The sequence below is a fragment of the Aureobasidium pullulans genome (assembly GCF_000721785.1).
Source record: "Aureobasidium pullulans EXF-150 unplaced genomic scaffold scaffold_3, whole genome shotgun sequence".
Taxonomy (NCBI): Eukaryota; Fungi; Ascomycota; class Dothideomycetes; order Dothideales; family Saccotheciaceae; genus Aureobasidium; species Aureobasidium pullulans.
The window spans coordinates 411,293-430,475 of record NW_021941023.1 but is presented as its reverse complement, the minus strand read 5'-3'; the positions used below and the strand labels follow the sequence as shown (position 1 = coordinate 430,475).

Below are 19,183 nucleotides of genomic sequence, written 5' to 3'. Positions count from 1 at the left end.
GTCCCGCACCCTCCCACCAAAACTGACTCTTGTCAGCAAAAAGTCGTCGTTGCTCGACGAAACACCAAAGTTTGTTGATTGGCCCCCGGGGACTGACTCTGTTTCGAAATCTTGATGCCAGCTTCCTGACACTTCCACGGTGGAGTTTAATCGCAACTTCCGGCCCCGATATTTACCCTAGGCTGATCTTGTTTACCAAACTTGTCTTGCCTTGTCCGCCATCAGGGCCAAAACACTCGTGCGAGCAGACGCCTGATATGGCCCAAGAAGAAATGAAGGTCGACGAGGGCTATTCAGGAGGCTCCGAGGAAACGAGAAGTCTATCCGACAGCGATTCTACCATGCTCATCGATCCCGCCGACGGCCATGTTTCAAAGTCGTCCACACCCACACAAGAGTCGCTGCTCTCGGGCGTATTGAGTCTACCCCCGGACCAGAGATCCGCATTCATCGCCTCCCTATTGCGACTGCTGCCCGAGTCTGAGCGATCCGGTATTTGCATAACTCGCTCCCCTCTCTACTTCAACCATCTAACATGAATTAGATACCGCTTATGCAGCCCTGCGCTCGCTGCGCACCTCGTCCATCGCATCCATTGTCGAGCGCCTCAACCCTCTTCTTCATCTCGACCCCGTAGTCTTCCTACCACCCGAAATTACCTCTCAAATCTTCCTCCATCTCTCACCCTCCGATCTGCTCCGATGCTCAACCGCCTCCCGTCTCTGGCGCGAACGTGTTCTGGATAGCAACCTATGGAGGACTTTCTACGCCCGCGAAGGATGGATGCCAGATACTGCCGAAGTGAGAAGTGGTGAAGCCGCTGAAGCCAGACGTCGCTTAGTCTTCTCGCGCAACACCCCTCAAAAGCCTCCTAGAAGGAAGCCTGACGGTGAGCTCGAAAGAAGTGGAAGCATCAAAAGAGCAAAGGAAACCGTAGACGGATGGAACGAACAACACAGCATTCTTGAGGCCGACGAGGATGCCATCAAGCCAGAATCAGAAGATGGTGCTGCGTCGCTTTCTGCAATGACTCTTGTCTCGGAAGCCGACTATCTTGACATTTCTCCCAACATCGACCTCTCCTCGAACATGCTGCCTCCGCTATCTCCACCTCTCTACAACACATACAGTAATTCTCCACGCATAAACTGGCTATACCTGTACAAGCAGCGACGTCGCTTAGAAGAGAATTGGAATAAGGGACGCTTCAAGACTTTCCAGCTGCCGCATCCAGATCATCCTGAAGAAGCCCATAACGAGTGTGTGTACACGATACAGCACTCGCGTGATTGGCTTGTTAGCGGTAGTCGCGACAAGACCATCGCTATCTGGGATTTGGAGACCCAAAGACGTATAAGAACCCTTTCTGGGGCGCACATCGCATCTGTGTTGTGTTTGCAGTTCGATGAGCGTCCAGAGCAAGACATTGTGGTTTCAGGCGGAAGTGATTCTTTTGTCGTCATCTGGCGCTTCTCTACAGGTCGCATTATCCGCAAGATGGATGATGCACACACCGAATCTGTGCTCAACCTACGTTTTGACGACGATTTGCTCATAACATGCTCCAAGGACAAGACTATCAAGATCTGGAATCGCAGAGAAGTCTTCGTTGACAACGACATTGTTCCAGCAGTTGCAAAACGTCAACTTGAGATTGGTAACCCCATGAACCCCATCAAGGAGTATACACTACTCCTCACTCTCATGGGCCATGGCGCAGCAGTGAATGCAATCCAAATGCATCAAGGACAAATAGTGTCAGCGTCAGGAGACCGTACCATAAAAGCGTGGGACATTAACACTGGCACATGCACAAGGACGTTTACCGGCCATACTAAAGGCATTGCTTGTGTTCAGTACGACGGGCGCCGAATTGTAAGTGGCAGCAGTGACAACACTGTTCGCATCTTTGACGCGGCCACATCTGCAGAGGTGGCCTGCCTTCCTGGCCACAGTAACTTGGTCCGTACTGTACAAGCGCGTTTCGGTGACATGGGCGTCTCATCAGAGGAACTTGAGGCTGATGCACGCGCTGTGGATGACAAGTTCCATGATGCACGCATGAATGGTCTAAATCCTGACCAGAACAGAGCTCGTGGTCAGCGCAACGCTGGCTCGAGCAATCCCAGCGAAGTGTGTGCTGTGGGCGCGAAGATTCCACCAGGCGGCGGTGGCAATGCTTGGAGTCGCATTGTGTCAGGCTCTTACGATGAGACGGTCATCATCTGGAAGAAAGACTCTGACGGCAAGTGGGTTCCCAGCAGGAGGTTAAGACAAGACGAGATTTTGTCGAATCGCAGAAGATCTCGTGTCCAACCTGCAGCAGTCGCAGCAGCAGTTCTTCAGCCTACGGCGACACAGCGAGATCGCGACAATGCAAATCCTGCGGAAGGTGTGGATCTGTTCAGCGACACATACGCGGCGACGTATATGGCTCAACTCGCTGCTCCCACTCCACCTGCACAGAACATCGCTGGGCCGGCTACCCCTGGCCCAGCCACACATCATCACCATCACGGCCACCATGGAGCTGGACATCATGCGCGTCACGCGCATCGCAACAGAGACGAGAGCAATCGTGTCTTCAAGCTCCAATTCGACAGTCGACGTATCGTGTGTTGTTCGCAAAACAGAGTGATCGTGGGTTGGGACTTTGCTGCTGGTGACGCTGATCTTGAACAGGCGAGTCGCTTCTTTGGAGAGACTGATTAGATCATGGCAAGGGAGCTAGTCCGAGGTGTTGGAAGGACTTATTATCTCTCGACTCACTCGTCCATCTATTAGTTCTTGGACGTGTTCCGAGCGGACAATGTAATAAATCAAAAGCTCTTGATGAGCATGAAACACGAAGACATGATTGTTTCTATGTCAACCATTCATTTGCACTACCTCGTGCTTCCATACGCTCAATTTGATAATGTTCAGACACACAAGCTCACCAGTAGTGACCCTGACCCGCTCAATACTCGTATGAAAGTCGGCAATCACCTGATTCTTGCGGATGGAAATTGGCTTCGCTTTTACATACGCGGGAGATACGACATCAAAAGGGCATAATAATATAAAGCTAGGAGTCACAACCTGCATGCCTTTCTGCTCCCCAGCTTCACGCAGCTTCTCCATTCCATCCCCGCCATGTCCCCACGCCTCCAACTGTCTGGCGGTTAGGCCACCTGCGTCTGCTGCAATGCACAGTGTGCGTTGTTACCAGAGCTTCGGTTAAGCAGCATCTTCAATGCAGATCTGCTCGGATCGGCCAGGACAAACACAGCCTCGCTCTTCCAAGACGTCGCGGTCAGCGAAAAGGTAGGACAAGCAGCGGAGACATGGCAGAGGCGCTTGTGTTGAGCTGCAAGTCGTCAGGAGTGAGTGACTCGTCTGCAGCTCAAAGCGCTTACGGCATCTCTTGTCTGCAGAGATAAGAGCAGAAGAGCAGAAGAGCAGCAGAGCGGGCGCTATCCGAGACCTTTCTTGAGCAACAAGAAGCAAGTCGTCATTTGCGAGAGTTTGCCCAGCAAAGGGCCGGCAACGGTATTCGTCGGTGCGTCGGGAAGGTCATCGCAGCTTCCCAACAGCTTAGAAGCCGGCCGAGAGGAGAGCCTGAGCTTCAGTATTTGATAAACCCGGGACACCTGCATCTGACAAACGGCCACCGCTCATCAATAGCCTCATCGATAACTAAAACCACAGACGGCTCCGTTTGCGATTTCTTCCGAGGGAAAAACACCGACATTCGACACTTTAGAACCATGTCAGAACACACCGGTCCCAAGGGTACGTGAGTCAAAGCAGCTATCGCTGCAAGTTGCTTTCCCGTCATCGGCCCAAAACTTAGTCCTTTCCTCCTCACATCCAACACCACCATGCGCCCTCTTGCCCAATTCGCTGTGCGAGCTGCTCGCTCGAGCAGACCTCTGCGTGCATTCAAGCCCACACCCAATCGTTTCTTCCACTCATCACCACGCTCGCTGTGTCAAGAAGCACAAGAAGATGACGACTACCGTACCACTACCTACGTGACACTGCAGTCGAAGAGCTACAAGGCTGACCACACATATCACCAGGCGGCTTCGCCCACACCCTCGCCGAGCGCGTTGAGGAATGGAGCTCCAGCATGGAGCAGACAGACCCCGACTTCTTCCCCAAGTCAGCCAAGGGCCAGTCACCCAAGATTCTCTGGATCGGCTGTGCCGACTCTCGTATCCCCGAGTCGACCATCCTGGGCCTGAAGCCTGGTGAGGTTTTCGTCCACCGCAACATCGCCAACATCATCACCCCCACCGACATCAACTCGCTGTCCGTCATTGAATTCGCCGTCGCACACCTCAAGGTTGAGCACATTCTCGTCTGCGGCCACACCAGCTGCGGTGGTGTTAATGCCGCTCTCGGAAACACTAGACTTGGTCTGCTGGACATTTGGCTGCAGCCCATGCGCCAGCTGAGAATGGAACACACAGACGAGTTGGAGAAGATGGACACTCAGGGTGACAAGACCCTGAGACTCAGCCAGTACAACATCTTGCGCAGTCTGGAGGTTCTCAGAATGAACCCTACCGTTATCGACGCCATGAACGAGCGCAACCTTGAGCTCCACGGTGTCATCTACCACGTCGAGAACGGCAAGCTCGAGGTCGTCGAGTCCACCGAGGACGAGCACAGACTCAAGAAGCGTCTGGCTGCTTTCACCACCCAGAAGGCATAAGTGCAATTCTACGATTTTTTGAGGCCCAATGGGTCTGTGGAGTAATATGGAGTAGAACTGAGGGGACCAGTACGGAATATCATGATAAAGTACGGTTACAGGAAGGGTGGAACTATTGGAAGACCAATTACAGATTGCTCGCTTTTTAGAGAACAGGAGCTGTGTGAAACACATAATCAACACGAATTCAATCGACTTTTGCAAACAGTCCAACATTTTTCTAAATCCATGATGAGTCAGTGGTATCCACTTCGGAGCTACACGGAGAACTTGCGGACATCCGGACATAGCATCATAGCTCCATGGTTCTATAAAATAGCTCGATCAATTGCTTCGACACTTTTACCGTCCCTTTCTTTTTCAATCAAACGATATATCAAAAAGGATGGACGAACTAAAGGCGTACGCATCGACCAAGGAGTCCAAGATGCAATACCACTAGTAAAATTTTACCTCATGCTCAAAACGATCAACCTGCTGATGCTGGGTTAATCTAGCTTGGGACAATCAGGCCTCAAGGTCTCTCATATCATTTTGGGAGCCATGTCGTATGGATCTTCCAAGTGGCAGGATTGGGTCTTGGACGAGGAGAAAGCATTGTAAGCACCATTTCATCTCTTCATCTAATCCAAAAAAGCCATGGATGAACAAGACGACTAACATAACAAACCAAGACCTCTTCTCAAACACGCCTACGACCGCGGAATCAATACCTGGGACACTGTGAGTCCTTTCCCCTTTCCCCCCCCCCATCCTTTCTCTTCCACCCCTAACCACTCTCTCCCCTCCCAGGCCGACGTCTACTCCAACGGCCGCAGCGAACAAATCATCGGCAAAGCAATCGCCGAATACAACATCCCTCGCTCCCGTCTGGTGCTGCTCACAAAATGCTATTTCGGCGTCACCGACGACGACAACACCACTCATCAACCCAAGATCCCAGAAATGATGGACAATGACGGGGAATTGGTCAATAGGGTAGGGTTATCCAGGAAGCATATCTTCGATGCAGTGGAGGCTAGTGTGAAGAGATTGGGGACGTATATTGATGTGTAAGTTTTTACACCAAAGAGAAAAAAAGACAACACCTTTTTTCTTTGTGGAATGGGGAAAGGGGAGGGGTTGCTAATGTTTTTTTTTTGAGGGCGAAATAGGTTGCAAATCCATCGATTGGATAGGGGAGCACCCAAGAAGGAAATCATGAGGGCTTTGAACGATGTGGTTGAAAAAGGATGGGTCCGCTACATCGGTGCCTCTTCAATGGCCGCGTGGGAATTCCAAGAACTGCAGGTAAAGTATTCTCCTTCTTCTTCTTCTTCTTCTTCTTCCTCCTTCAGCGCCCCCACTTTCCCCCTTCTGTTGTTATTGTTGTGAATGGTCATGCTGATATCTGGACCCCCCTTTTGCAAAACAGAATATTGCAGAAACCAACAACTATCATAAATTCATCAGCATGCAGAACTATCACAACCTGCTCTACCGTGAGGAAGAGCGCGAAATGATTCCTTACTGCAAACACACCGGTGTAGGCTTGATCCCCTGGTCCCCCATGGCCAGAGGTGTTCTAGCCCGCCCCTGGAACTCTCGCTCTTCGATCCGCGAGTCCTCGGATAACACCCTCAAAGCTTTGATCCGCAACAAAGAGACGGAAATCGATCAGAAGATTGTGGGAAGAGTGGAAGAGGTGGCAGGAAAGAAGGGGGTTAGTATGGCGGCGGTAGCTGTGGCGTGGAGTATTGGAAAGGGCGATATTCCGATTTTGGGCTTGGGGAGCGTGGAGAGGATTGATGAGGCGGTGGAGAATTGCAAGGTTAGATTGACAGAGGAGGAGATGAAGTATTTGGAAGAGGCTTATATGCCCAAGGCTGTCACCGGATTCTAGATTGGAACAGAGGAGGGCATGGATGTAGAGGATATAGAATATAGAGTATAGAAAAGTGTATCATTACTATCAAAAGCATTTAATCAGTGTCATATCCAATTCATCCAACTTTTTCTGCACACAGCGATATGAGTTCTGCTTAGTAGGTGCCAGCCTTGCCTGCACAACCCATAGCATCGATCCAGCCCTCACATTGCTTCTTGATCAATTCGGTACTTGTCTCGACCAGCTCGGTCAATGGAACTTTGCCAGTCTTCTCAGCCGTGTAGGCAAAGTAATCAGACAGGACCATCTTATTGACATTGACACGAGTGACACCTCTCTCGATACACTTGTTCAAAATCGAAGGGATGAACTCGTTTGTGCCGTGCAGTACGATTTGGACTCTACCATCGACCTTCTTTTGGATAGATTCGAGACTGTCGATCAACATCAGTATCAAGTAATGGTGACCGAGAGAGATGGGGGAGGAAAGACATACCGCTCATAGTCCAAATGAATATTCTCCACACCATGATAATCACCATGCACATTTCCAAAGGCCGGTGCCAGGAAATCAATCCCCGTGGCAATGAAATCGTCAACTTCCTCCGCCGTAGTCATCATGCCTTCCAACTCCGCAGTATCCTTGACTCCATCTTCACCACCCTCAATTCTACCGGGCTCTGCTTCGGTAGCGATGCCCTTCTCATGACACAGCTTGACCAACTCGGTAGTCTTTGCCAAATTCTCCTCCTTTTCGTAGTGAGACATGTCTACCATGATAGAGTCGAACATGGGTGTGCCGTCATGTTTCTTGAGGTTTGCGGCTTTCTTGATGACTTCGGGGTCTTGTGCGTGATCCATATGAAGGGTTACGGGGACGGAGGCGGCGGCACAGGCTTCGGCTGCGGCAGAGACGAACGAGGGAGAGTAGTGGAGTGCCCATGGGAAGAGGAGGATCTGGAGAGGTGCCTTCTTTGACTCGGCGGCGCGGATGGCGCCGATGATAGTTTCGAGGTTGTAGGATACTACACCGAGGACGCCATATTTGCCTGCGGCTGCTGCGTTGAGCATGCGGACGGCAGGATTGTTGCTAAGTTTTTGGAGGGCCATTATTGCGGGGTGTGTCGATTGGGGATTGGATGTGGTCAAGTCTTCTTCTTTGTTTGCAGGAGCTTCTTCTTTTGAATTTGTATAGGGGATGGTTGAAAGAGAAATCAAAAAGGTAGGTATGGAAGGTACGGCAATTATTGTTCTGTCGGTGTTCGAGGATATATAACGAGGTCATTGCCCCGCTATATACCCCACCGGTCTTCTCCCCGGTTGCCGCATCCCGCGTTGCCCACCTTGGGACTTCCGAATCATTCTGCCGAGAGGGAAATGTGGATGCTTCTTCCTTGCAATGGTCATCGAGGTATCTGGTAATTTTGCCGGAATGGCATTTCGGTATGATCATATGCCGATGTTATGCACAATCAGCGACGGTGCATTCTTGTATGTAGTCTATAGAGATACTGCGTTTCATATATACTGAGTATCAGGCGTGAACCGAGAGGCTGTTGGGGTTTGTTGATGAGAAAAAAACATGTCAGAGCCAAAAGGAAGGAGACACAAATAGGAACACCAGAAATAGAATGCTTTTGCATACGTAGCTTCGTTCAATATTGACAGTGAGGCATTAATCATTACCAATTGGATGAATGCAGATTGAGATGGGTCTGCTCAAGAATGCTTTCCAAGAAGCTCGGCTCTCGGAAACTGCCATGGTCGAGTACGCCGGCAGTCTGACGTGCTATAACATGTCCAAAATGGGATAAAACAAGGTCTCTGACTAGGAGACTATGCGTTGCAGGCGGAATGAGGTACGCTGGCACTGTGCCATGCAAAGTCCAGGAAGAAGTCCACTCAACCGTCCCATGTGGAAACCGCAGTGATCAAGGCTTGCATGTTGAGATGCTTCGAGATCCAACTTGACGATTACCGTACTCGTGAAGATCCTGGATGCCCTTAGGCGATCAAGAGAGCCATGACTGGTTTGAACTTTCCAGGCTTGCCCAGTGCCTTGTCCTAGTGGGCATGACCATTCTCAGGGACCTTCTCTTCGACTTCGACATACTTGGCGCAGGCAAAGTAGCCCTTGTTTTCCACAACTCCTCGATTCTTGACAACTGCGGTGTACTTGATGACCCACTGGGGAACAACCTGGCCTTGCATCTTTTTTCCGTTGTCTTGACGCTTTCGCTTCTCACCAACCTTTTGCGAGGCTTGCGAGAGAACACCGGCTCCTTCATAGTCCAATAGTGATCTGATGGTACCGCGAGGCATAATGTTGACCGAGTCATTGTTGACAAGCAGTTCGATGCTCTTGCTCTTGGCCAGGCTGGAGAGAGGCTGAGGAACGCTGCAGCAGTCACGTAGACTGATCTGGTTGACTGAAGGCTGGACACTTGCCTTCTCGAGGAAAGGTCCCAGTCGGTTCGCGCCAAACTCGGATACACCAATTCGTCGCACCAGGCCGTCCTTGTGCAGTCTCTCGACCAATCTCCAAGTCTGAAGCTGACCGTCCACAGGTTCGGGGGAAGACTCCTTGGTTCCTCTACTCTTGATCTTGTCCGGGCAGCACTCACTCTCTTCGTCGAAGTAGACACCAGGGAATGAGACAATCAGGAGGTCGACATTGGGCATGTGAAGTTCCTCCTTGACAAGGTCGACGGCTTGACGAAGGTGTTCTTCTCTTGCAGACGTGTCTTCGTCTGAAAGGAAGAAGATCTTTGCGGTTATATCGTACTGTTCCCTCTCTTCGTGTAGAGAACTGTTGCTAAAGTCGAGGCGTGGTATGAACATGGTTTTGCCGTCATCCGAGTATGAGATCCAATCGAAGTCGTGCGAGGCATCATGTTGTTTGACCGTCTCTTGAGATTGAGCCTGGGCTTCCTGCCTTGCACCCTCGAAGTTGTCGCGTAGGCTCCATGTAAGTTCGGTGTGAGAATTGTCGGCGGCACCCACGCCTTGCTGAAGCATGGTGTTGCTATGAGAGATGAGTACAAGCTGCCATGACACAGTACAGTGAGGATTACCCAGTGGAAAGAATAATTGTCTCGGCCGTCATGGTTGAGGAGGATTTATAAGCGGGAAACGTAGGAAATAGGAAGGACGCTCAAAAATGCAGCAAATGGACAGAAAAGCAGAAGACAATAGGTTGCAATGAGGGTGCAATGAGGAAGAATCAGGCGGGCAAAGCGATATCGCGTGAGTGGTTGTAGGTATGGCAGTGGAAAAAGGTGGAGGGTGGGATGGGATTGTATGATTCGGGGATGATGCGAGGAAGCCGCAATCGCCGAGGTCGCCCGAAAGCCAAAGGCAGGAGCGACCGTCGACTGAAAGTCTGGAGCAACAGCCAGCCTTGTGACTGACAAGCTGTTACATTCAGGAGGGGCATTCTTTTCCACAGAGCAAGCTATTCCCCACTTGCAACCACCAAAATGGCCATCAAGTATGTCGCATCTTCTGTCCGAGCATATTGAACCAGACTGATGCCCTGCCCAGATACCTCATCCTCCTGTCAAGACAGGGCAAAGTTGTGAGTGCAGCGTCTTGTGCTCTCTCCCAAGGCAGGAGCTAACAGTCACGCAGCGCCTCGCAAAGTGGTTCACCACACTGTCGCCCAAGGACAAGGCAAAGATTATCAAGGATGTCTCTCAGCTAGTCCTTGCACGTCGCACGCGCATGTGCAACTTCCTCGAATACAAGGGTTGGTCGCATCGTGTCCCCCACCCACGCACCAATCCACAAGCTGACTGATTATGTCAAGATTCAAAAGTTGTCTACCGCCGCTACGCTTCCCTCTTCTTCATCGCCGGTTGCGCATCCGACGACAACGAGCTCATCACACTGGAGATTGTCCACCGCTATGTCGAGCAGATGGACAAATATTACGGCAATGTCTGCGAGCTCGATATCATCTTCAACTTCCAAAAGGCATACTTCATCTTGGATGAGCTACTGCTAGCCGGCGAGATGCAAGAGAGCAGTAAGAAGAATGTACTCAGGTGTATTGGACAACAAGACAGTCTAGAGGACATGGAGGTACGCACAATCCGCTCTGCACCCATCCTGTCGCATCCGCCCTTCCACCGACTGGATTTTCCCATCGACACACATCCCACTCACACCTCCGCCAACACAAAGCTGGCACCTGCCAACACATACTGACATTATTCCCAGGTTGAAGACGAAGCCGTCACGCGCATCATGTAGAGGCAGCCTTTCAACAACACTGTCATGCTCATGGCCGCCTTTTCATCCTTCACAGCACTTCCAGCATTTATGGCGTTACATCGGAACAGGAGTTACTGGTGGTTTTGTGATTTGCATTCGGACAACGATACCACAACTTGTGCATTACTAGCAATTCAAATGAGTGTCCCTCGCCTTAGGCAGGGCTTCCGGGTCTTAGACCTGCTGCTCAATTATAATGACCATCCAACGATTGCCTTTTTGGTTCAGGCTCTTGGTGTGACTCTGCTGCTCTTGCTCTTGCTACTGTTCCTGTCCTCTTCTTGTTCTATTGGTCTGATGCTATCGCCTTCGACATGACACGACTGTCTCTATTGTTGACAGTTTCTCTTGGTATATTGACCTTGTCTCTTTTTAGGTTCAGTCTCGACTCAAGGTCTCCTTTTCTCCGACGTCGAAACCACCACCGAAAACAACAAAGAGAAATTCGACAAGGGACCACGTTCTCGTCGTGTTGGTCGATGCACCATGTATCAATGTTACGGTTTTCCAGGCCTGTCGCATGTTGGAGGTCCGGGCGTTATCATTGGCCAATTGGCCAACAACCGTCTCATGGCGTCACGTCACCAGCGCCGAGGAGAGGCAGCCGCAACCGACCTCGCTCGACCGCGCTCTCGCGACAACGTCCGCTCACATCACCAGCTGCTCTACCACGACGACTCCTTGCTCCTTCGCATCGCCCAGCGATTTATTATTCGACTCGTCACATTTATCAACATCACCAACACAGTGCGACACCCGTCCACTCGATTATCCGCTTATCACCAACCTCCCGACTCTCCTTGCGCCCACCCCTTCGACCGTCGCATCCCATTGCGCGTTCCACAAACATCTCTTTCACCAAGCTGGTCACTCGTCCAGCAAACATCCGGACGACTTTCAGTGTCATCTCACATTCAAACACCCTTATCGCTTCGCGTCGCATTCGCCTAGCAACGGCGCATCAACCTCCAGGATGAAGGTAAGCTCAACATCAACGCGACAGCCCCAACACCTCAGTCACTTCTACCCACTCGCCATACTTGCATCACAATGCGAATTGCAGTGCCTTTTGGTTCCTTATCGCAATGCATCAAAGCCGTTACATCGGGCCGGCTTCACCATGACTCAATTGTCGTGGTAGTATAATGACCACGAGTGAAGGCCTGACAAGCCTTGATGCGTTGCGATAGAGTCACCAACTGATGACTTGAGGCGCTGGAAGCGAGCTTTTTTGACACATTGCTAACGAACTCACAGTACGTCCCTCTTCGCGACTTCCAAGTCATTACCGATGCCCTGAACTTCTCGACAACCGACCTACACGTTATCGGTAGCTGTGATCTCTACACGACAAAGGCTGCCGGCAGCGATAAGAAGTTGTACAAGAACATTGAATCCTCGCTCGAAAAGGAGCATGGAAACCTCCTACGCTTGGCCGCATCGCTATCGCCCCCTTCAATTCCTATCGACAGCAGAAAGAAAGAACGCAAGCCGTCAATTCACATGCCAGAGATCAATCTCTCCCGCGATAGCCCTTTCGGATCATTCAACCAAATCAGTGCAAGACGCACATTTGCCTACTTGATCGCAACGCTCAACGCCTCACACCCAGACTACGACTTCTCACACATTCTCCGACCTACGGATTTCCGTAAGACAACAGGTACAGCAATCAGAAGAAGTGTGGATAGTACCCTCATGAACATGCGTCCTCGTCGCATGTCTACACTTCTATCACCCCACGCCAAATCGTCTCTAAGTGCTGGTTCACCTCAAGGCATTACATCACCAAATGCCGAATTTGTATGGGGTGAGCAAATGTGGAAGCTGATCGATAAGGAGATGGATCTTCGAAGCTGCGAGAAGTATACGTGGGACCCCGAAGACGATCCTTTCGAGGCAGAGAGCGCACTTTGGAGCCAACATTACTTCTTCTTCAACAAGGACAAGAAGAGAGTTTGTTACCTCAACTTCCGTTCGTTTAGTGTCTTGTCACATTCGCCTGCCAATGGCATGCATATGCGCACCGTCCCGATCACCAACCCTGGAGTTGGTGAGGGAGCCGGCAAAAGAGCCCAGTACTGGCTCGGTCACAGCGTCGATGACAACGACGTCGACGACTGGAGAGAAGACGACGATATCGAGTTTGAGGACTCGATGAGCATCGACAATGACAGTAATGAGGGCGAGTACAGAAACGACCTCGATGATGTCCGCGACAAGCTTGAGGAGGGCTACTACGCATGGGCTGACGGTACTGTCGACTCGAATGACGCTTCTGGCTGGGATCCCCGTCGTATCCATCGTGGCTCTAGTGAGGGCCCGGCTGATGCGATGGAGATCTAATCTGCTGAGCGACATCTCACCTCGACGGGTTGTTTCTCTCTGTCACTTTTCATGAACGCTGGACGTCGATTTCTTGTTGATACTAAGTTATAATTCTGGGTTGGCGTGGTTTACGGTTGGCAGGCAATGGCGTTTTCAGTATGGCGTTTCTGGCGTGTTTGTTCGAATGAACTCATGACTATACCAGGCGCAGGGACTTGGAGTGGGAATAATCAAGTGATCCTACTCTGGATAGTTGTGTTCATAGCTTTTATATTGTTCTTTACACCTGAGTTTGCTCGCATTAAATCATTCTCAAAGACGCGGTTTCACGTAACACCTTGATGTTTTAATGCAGTGACAGCATAAATCGAGCGTAAATTTGAGCGATGCAATATCAATGCCGCGCCACCCGAGAGCGATCAGATCGAGATTCACGATTAGCAACGAGATCAAGAGACCCTGCAGCAGAAGACACCCGGTATTGAGCAGCCACAAAATATGGTACGATAAAAATAAAATCGAGGGGTGGAAATTGAGAAAGGGTTCAAGGAAATCCACCCAAGCTCCTGCATCATTTCATCTTTTTGCGCCTCCAACCATTGACCAATCGCAACTCACGTCGCCAAGTACCGATTGCATCCTACGTACTCTCGACGGGATGGATTCTTCAGAAGACGAGCAACAGTCTGTCTATACTGTGCTGGTCACGGGCGCAAATAGGTATGCGACCAAACACCACCCCTACCTTACCTGGGGGAGCAATCGACTAACACAACAATAGTGGCCTAGGCTTCTCAACCTGTTGCCGTCTTATTGACGAATTCCTACACTCGCGACCGCAAACGCAAACCCTCCAACTCATCATAACCACACGCTCAACCTCCAAGAACAAAGACACCCAAGCACGTCTTCACCAACACCTCCAAAAAACGCTCCAAAAAGCCGACAAGTCGACTCCAGGAATCAGTCAAGTGCTCTCCGCCCGCGTCAAGATATCCGGCGAGCAAGTGGATCTGTGTAACTTGCGCAGTGTCAAAGAGCTAGGAAACAGATTGGTCAAGAGAGGAACCAGACTGGATGTACTCATCTGCAATGCAGGAATTGGAGGGTGGAAAGGGTTGAACTGGCCAGCGGCGATTTGGTCAATGCTCACGGATTGGAAACACTCTTGCACGTACCCTACCTACAAGCTAGGTTTTGTGGGTAGTGTGTCACCCCAAGGCGGCGAGAAAAAGGAAGAGCAGTTGGGAGAAGTGTTTACGGCGAATGTGTTTGGGCATTATTTGCTCGCGCATGCAGTCGCGCCGTTGATGAAGGGTGATGAGACAAAGGAGCCAGGACGCATCATCTGGATATCGAGCATTGAAGCCTACGCTCATGCTTTCAACCCAGAGGACCTACAGGCGTTGAAGTCAGACGCGGCATACGAGTCCTCCAAACGCCTTACGGATCTGCTCATCCTGACCTCAGAACTCCCATCCACCAAACCCTCGACTTCCAAGTTCTTGCAGGAAAAGGACGACCAGCGAAAGCCAAAGATGTATCTGGCGCATCCAGGTGTTTGTGCGACAAGTATTGCGGATCTGCCGTTGGTGCTGTGGTATGCTATGTTATTGGCACAATATATCGCGAGATGGTTGGGTTCTCCATGGCATCCCGTATCTTCTTACTTGGGCGCTGTTTCTAGCGCTTGGCTATCTCTAGCTCCCTTCTCTTCGCTCGCGTCACAAGAGAATAACGAAGGCAAGGCAAAATGGGCGAGCTCGACAGATGTCTTTGGTAATGAAAGAGTCGTACGAACAGAAGTCGGTGGATGGGGATGGGGAGGCAGAGTAGGTGAAAAGGCAGATGGAAAGATGAGGTTGAGTGCGAATAGATGGAGAGGTCAGGAAGATGTCACCAAGGAGTCCAGAGAGGATTTTGAAGTACTCGGACAGAAGGTCTGGAAGGAAATGGAGGAGTTGAGACAGAGCTGGGAAAAGAAGTTGGATGTTTGAACCTGTTCACTCCCAAAACTCATTCTATTCTTCAAGCATAAATTCATCTAGACACTACTCCCTCAACAAAAACAATCACATATACCATCCACCGAGTCAATCACTTCGACACCCTCATCCCCCTCCCCTCTGTCAAAAGTGCAAAGATAAAGTACCCTCCTCGCAAGCGCGGGCCGATTCGAACCCGTCACCCCTCGTACGTACGTCTCTCAAGCTTGCTTTCATCCCAAAAAGGGAATTACCTTCAAACCTCAACAAAAAGAAGGCTTGATTGAAATCAAACGATCAGGTGTGTTCCAAAGATTTGAGTAGGCACTGTCTTTGCTCTCCATCCCTGTTTGAATTGGTAAAAGGCAAATTCGAAGTCAGAATAACGGAAGAGCAGTGCTAACTAGAGCAGAATTGCGCAAGTATATATACTGTGAGCCATGGAGCTTCGGGCTTGGCTGTGATGGTCCGTGCGGTGTCAGAATGGACGGGGGTCACCCTGACGCTGAGGTGTGGATTGGAGAGAGCGGTCTTGCGCGGTGGTATCCTATTTTAGACGACGTAGTTATGTGTATCGAATTGCCTCTAGTTCTTATGAGGATTTCTATGCAGTGGCAGTTGGTGGTGGGTAGATGATTAGGTTCGGAGCTGTCGTTGACCACTAAGGTAAACATCCCCTTCCAGTCGTAAGATGTTTCCTTGTCCTGACATCGCAGCTACACTACTAATGAGTGTCAGGTGTAGACCCTACAATCGCAGAACATACATAATCGCCACTTCAAAATAGTAGAAATTACATCACTCCCGAAACAGCAATGCTACCCATCATTGTGATCGTGGGTTTCTTATAAGAAAAAGTCCATCTGCACATTCCTTGAACAAGACACAACTCCTCCAGAGCAGCAATCACAATCAAAATCACTTTGACAACAACGTCTCAAGAATCCCTTATCTACACGAAACAACCAGTCCAACAATCTCCAATAATCCTCTCAGCGTGACACACAAAATGATCGACCGGCAGATAGGAAACTTTACGTACGAAAAGGTCGACCTTTGCGAACACGATGGGACAGGAGAGCGGAGAGAAGCAACGACAATCTCATACTCCCTAAGATCGAAGAAAGCTCTCCTGATTTGATAAACAGTCATGGGAATCTTAGAGACCTGAGACCGTTTTTTTTTTGGAGTGTTTGGAAGTGGGATCATCAGGGGTAGAATACTTGTGATCGATTTCTGTTACGGAGTAGAAACGCAGGTCATCTAGACGGGGATCAGACGGTTAGTAGTAGTAGATTGTCAGAGCGACACAACTATAGCTCCTATCTTGGAGTGAGAGGATAACAAGAGGAATATGGACGATGATGATTGAGAGCAGAGGACAGCAGTTGTGTAGAGTAATAGTGTGTTTGATTTTGAGAGTTTTATCGTAAACCTCCTGAGCTAGCCGAGATATGCAAACATAGAAACCTCCCACAATGCTAGCGAGCGTATGTGATGCATTTGCCCTTGTTTGAGACCGTCCGAAATGGATATCTCCATTCATCGAATTCTCTAGAGTATATGAAAAAAACCGAAAACAAAAAGAACAAGAAAGATAAAGATCTACGCAGCTTCCCTCAACTCATTCGGAGGAAAGGCGGATCAGAATATGGTATCTCTGAAAATGTTTTATGCAAGTAAAGTGAAAACAGAAAGGAAACCAGGTATATGCTTCGACGCCGGACGCTGTGCAGAATTTGAACAAAGGAGAGAATTTCGTGCTTTTTTTTGTGAGTTGATGCAATTCGATCATCGGCCAAGGTCTTGCATGGCGCGGTCCATATCCGTACTGCGGCGGACCTCCTGCTCGATAAGTTTGTCGACTAGATCGGAGTGATGGGCCGACAATTGCTCGGCTGCAGCTTGTGCGGCGGCGGCGTGAGCAGCAGCGGACGATGCGTGGGCACCTGCCAGCAGATAGCCATCCTGACCTTCAAGCTCGAGTGGCGTCACAGGGCCAGGACTGCCAAGTGGTGCAAGTCGTGGGCTCAAAGGCTTCTCGTAGCGAGCTGATTGAGGTCTACCAGAACTTGCGCTTGCGGCAGCTGCAACAGCGGCCTGAGCAGCTACCGTCTCTCGGTGGTAAAGATACAGCTGCTTCTGAGCCTCGGAGTAGAGCCTTTGTTGAGCCTTAGGACTGACCGGAGGGTTGGGAGATGGGTGGCCAGAATTAGAAGCTGTGCCCGGGGTGTTTGCAACCGAGGATGATTGTGAGGAGGGGAAGTTGGCCGGGTGGAAGCGGGGCAGACCTGGCAGCTTGAGGGCATTGGCATTAGAAGAGTTGCGATGGCGCATCTGAGAGCCAGTGGCGGCGGAGCGAGGATGGAGGCCGCGAGGTGATGGGGGTTGTAACTCGTAGCGTGGCGTGGGTTCGAAGCGAGGTGACAGCGGCGACGACGGTCTCAGAGCAGGCGATGCGCGAGGAGAAGGCATTGTGGGAAGGCAGCAAGTCTCAGAATTGATAGTCAGAGGCGAAGGATGTTGGGGATGTTGGAGCATCATTTGAAGATGAGCGAAATTCGAGAAGCGGCGGTCCGATTTTCGAGGTCCAGATCAGCTCATATAAATACAAATATCCTTCGGGCAGTTGCGTGTGTAGTGGGTGGTGCGAGGCAAGTGCGAGCAAACGTTGGTTTTGTTGTCCGGGATAAAAGCAGAAAGAGCGAGTATGGTCCGGAATTTCAAAGGGTTGACCTCTTTCTTTAAATTCGATTGCGGAGAGGGACAGCAGGGGAGATGGATAAGAAGCTTGGTGCTTGATCGAAAGTGAGACGCTTTTTTTGATACAAATTCCCAAAACAAGGGCTCGGGTGACCGACGGTGGGTCCTGCCATGGCATTATTATATCGACCTGTCGTTGATATCCACACACAGCTTCGATACGCGATCGAACGAGGGCCAAACCACCGACCAAGGCTTTCCCCTCACCGAGCACCATCTGCGTCATGCACATCAAGCACGTACGCTTAGGCCGTCAACAGGTACTCGTACCCTCACGCGGCTAGTCCTGACCTCTGATCAAGCACGCCATGTCAAGGTTTCAAACGAGCCAAACCCTCTGACTCTGGAGCGCCTGTCGCAAGTTGTGAATCAAACCTTTTCCAAACCCTTGTCATCCCATTCGCATCAAAAGCACTCCAGAGGCTCAAGTCGAAGCTAAAATCCACCCACGACATAGCCGTTTGGTCCACGTGCAACGTCGTGTCAAATTGGAAGCTGGAAAGAATTGCCATGCCAATATTTCCCTAAAGCTCCAAGGAAGGAGATTCGTCCGCGGTGGACTCTTAGTCCGTCGGTTTGTGTCTGTCACTATGACCTGATGGCACGCAGTGATATCGTCTCCTTGGCCCTTCACCTCGCTCTTCCTGCCTCCTGCACGCTGTCATACAATTGGAGCCGGCTTCACTGTAGCGTTAAGCTGGCCGCGGTTACCGGCACTTGGTCGCATCACTGTCGCGATACCTTCGTCATATCCTTCCCTCCATGCATGACTCCCTTCTGCCAATGCTCTGGTAGCCTCCAATCTCCGAGTGGCTGAGATTGGCTGCGAGAATACCTGCAGCGGTTTGTCAAGCCAAGTCCTTTGCCAATTGCGTTTGTCGCATCTCCAAGGTTTTCGGGAAGTCAGGGAAGAATCGAGGGGCAAGCCAAGCAAGATCACGTTGCCGGACCTGCATCCCGTCATCTCCTTTGCTTTTCCCTTGCCCTTTGCGTCTGCCGCTTTTTGGGCTGCCTTTCCAGGCACGTGATGTCTGCAACAACTCCTCTAGACTCGTCTGATACGTGCATTTGAAGCTGTCATGGAAAGAGGAAAAGTTCGGACTGGGACTCTAGAGGACTGTAGGCGCAGTGCCGTAATCGAAACACCTTTCTGATCTTCCTTCCTACAAGATCAGTCATCCTCTTGCTACGGAAATCGAACTCCCGCGGTGATCTTTTCCTGATTGCACCTCCGCAGCTTTTGGTCGCTTAGACACAACCAAC

The 19,183-nt window shown here is 50.6% G+C and overlaps 9 protein-coding genes across 9 annotated transcripts; 6 read left to right on the top strand and 3 right to left on the bottom strand.

The window, feature by feature from the left end:
- Positions 1–257: 257 nt before the first annotated feature.
- M438DRAFT_371921 (WD40 repeat-like protein) lies at positions 258–2,712 on the top strand (the record flags this gene model as incomplete). Its single annotated transcript, XM_029908309.1, has 2 exons — positions 258–492; positions 545–2,712. The coding sequence occupies 2 exons, from the start codon at positions 258–260 to the stop codon at positions 2,710–2,712; spliced, it is 2,403 nt and encodes an 800-aa protein (XP_029763713.1).
- Positions 2,713–4,114: 1,402 nt separating this feature from the next.
- On the top strand, positions 4,115–4,702 carry M438DRAFT_371920 (carbonic anhydrase; the record flags this gene model as incomplete). Its single annotated transcript, XM_029908308.1, has 1 exon — positions 4,115–4,702. One exon carries the CDS (start codon positions 4,115–4,117, stop codon positions 4,700–4,702), a length of 588 nt encoding a protein of 195 aa, XP_029763712.1.
- Positions 4,703–5,036: 334 nt separating this feature from the next.
- M438DRAFT_362404 (Aldo/keto reductase) lies at positions 5,037–6,584 on the top strand (the record flags this gene model as incomplete). The annotated part of the gene is made up of 6 exons (XM_029907581.1): positions 5,037–5,143; positions 5,200–5,301; positions 5,377–5,425; positions 5,495–5,754; positions 5,857–5,992; positions 6,117–6,584. The coding sequence occupies exons 1-6, from the start codon at positions 5,088–5,090 to the stop codon at positions 6,582–6,584; spliced, it is 1,071 nt and encodes a 356-aa protein (XP_029763711.1). The 5' UTR covers positions 5,037–5,087.
- Positions 6,585–6,610: 26 nt separating this feature from the next.
- M438DRAFT_312182 (aldolase) lies at positions 6,611–7,820 on the bottom strand. The gene is made up of 2 exons (XM_029902509.1): positions 7,066–7,820; positions 6,611–7,003 (listed from the first exon to the last, which is right to left on the bottom strand). The coding sequence occupies exons 1-2, from the start codon at positions 7,677–7,679 to the stop codon at positions 6,724–6,726; spliced, it is 894 nt and encodes a 297-aa protein (XP_029763710.1). The 5' UTR covers positions 7,680–7,820; the 3' UTR covers positions 6,611–6,723.
- A 364-nt stretch (positions 7,821–8,184) lies between these two features.
- M438DRAFT_290155 (uncharacterized protein) lies at positions 8,185–9,841 on the bottom strand. The gene is made up of 2 exons (XM_029901704.1): positions 9,644–9,841; positions 8,185–9,594 (listed from the first exon to the last, which is right to left on the bottom strand). The coding sequence occupies exons 1-2, from the start codon at positions 9,673–9,675 to the stop codon at positions 8,634–8,636; spliced, it is 993 nt and encodes a 330-aa protein (XP_029763709.1). The 5' UTR covers positions 9,676–9,841; the 3' UTR covers positions 8,185–8,633.
- A 130-nt stretch (positions 9,842–9,971) lies between these two features.
- Positions 9,972–11,134, top strand: M438DRAFT_342684 (AP-1 complex subunit theta-1). The gene is made up of 5 exons (XM_029904818.1): positions 9,972–10,059; positions 10,113–10,146; positions 10,200–10,317; positions 10,378–10,652; positions 10,791–11,134. Exons 1-5 carry the CDS (start codon positions 10,049–10,051, stop codon positions 10,821–10,823), a joined length of 471 nt encoding a protein of 156 aa, XP_029763708.1. The 5' UTR covers positions 9,972–10,048; the 3' UTR covers positions 10,824–11,134.
- On the top strand, positions 11,072–13,510 carry M438DRAFT_126618 (Maf1-domain-containing protein). The gene is made up of 2 exons (XM_029898789.1): positions 11,072–11,823; positions 12,102–13,510. Exons 1-2 carry the CDS (start codon positions 11,365–11,367, stop codon positions 13,188–13,190), a joined length of 1,548 nt encoding a protein of 515 aa, XP_029763707.1. The 5' UTR covers positions 11,072–11,364; the 3' UTR covers positions 13,191–13,510.
- Positions 13,511–13,830: 320 nt separating this feature from the next.
- M438DRAFT_371915 (NAD(P)-binding protein) lies at positions 13,831–15,169 on the top strand (the record flags this gene model as incomplete). Its single annotated transcript, XM_029908307.1, has 2 exons — positions 13,831–13,892; positions 13,954–15,169. The coding sequence occupies 2 exons, from the start codon at positions 13,831–13,833 to the stop codon at positions 15,167–15,169; spliced, it is 1,278 nt and encodes a 425-aa protein (XP_029763706.1).
- A 1,371-nt stretch (positions 15,170–16,540) lies between these two features.
- On the bottom strand, positions 16,541–17,923 carry M438DRAFT_342682 (uncharacterized protein). Its single transcript, XM_029904817.1, has one exon. It carries the CDS (start codon positions 17,630–17,632, stop codon positions 16,949–16,951), a length of 684 nt encoding a protein of 227 aa, XP_029763705.1. The 5' UTR covers positions 17,633–17,923; the 3' UTR covers positions 16,541–16,948.
- Between the last annotated feature and the right edge of the window lie 1,260 nt (positions 17,924–19,183).

Bases quoted from the DNA above. Each gene is read 5' to 3' on its own strand.
- M438DRAFT_312182 (XM_029902509.1), bottom strand. From the start codon at position 7,679: ATGGCCCTCCAAAAACTTAGCAACAATCCTGCCGTCCGCATGCTCAAC. The intron at 7,004-7,065 runs GTATGTCTTTCC...GTTGATCGACAG, and splicing joins ATTCATTTGGACTATGAGCG to TCTCGAATCTATCCAAAAGA.
- M438DRAFT_290155 (XM_029901704.1), bottom strand. From the start codon at position 9,675: ATGACGGCCGAGACAATTATTCTTTCCACTGG. The intron at 9,595-9,643 runs GTAATCCTCACT...CATCTCTCATAG, and splicing joins ACAATTATTCTTTCCACTGG to CAACACCATGCTTCAGCAAG.
- M438DRAFT_342684 (XM_029904818.1), top strand. The intron at 10,318-10,377 runs GTTGGTCGCATC...GATTATGTCAAG, and splicing joins CAACTTCCTCGAATACAAGG to ATTCAAAAGTTGTCTACCGC. The intron at 10,653-10,790 runs GTACGCACAATC...CATTATTCCCAG, and splicing joins ACAGTCTAGAGGACATGGAG to GTTGAAGACGAAGCCGTCAC.
- M438DRAFT_126618 (XM_029898789.1), top strand. From the start codon at position 11,365: ATGTTGGAGGTCCGGGCGTTATCATTGGCCAATTGGCCAACAACCGTC. The intron at 11,824-12,101 runs GTAAGCTCAACA...ACGAACTCACAG, and splicing joins CATCAACCTCCAGGATGAAG to TACGTCCCTCTTCGCGACTT.
- M438DRAFT_342682 (XM_029904817.1), bottom strand. From the start codon at position 17,632: ATGCCTTCTCCTCGCGCATCGCCTGCTCTGAGACCGTCGTCGCCGCTG.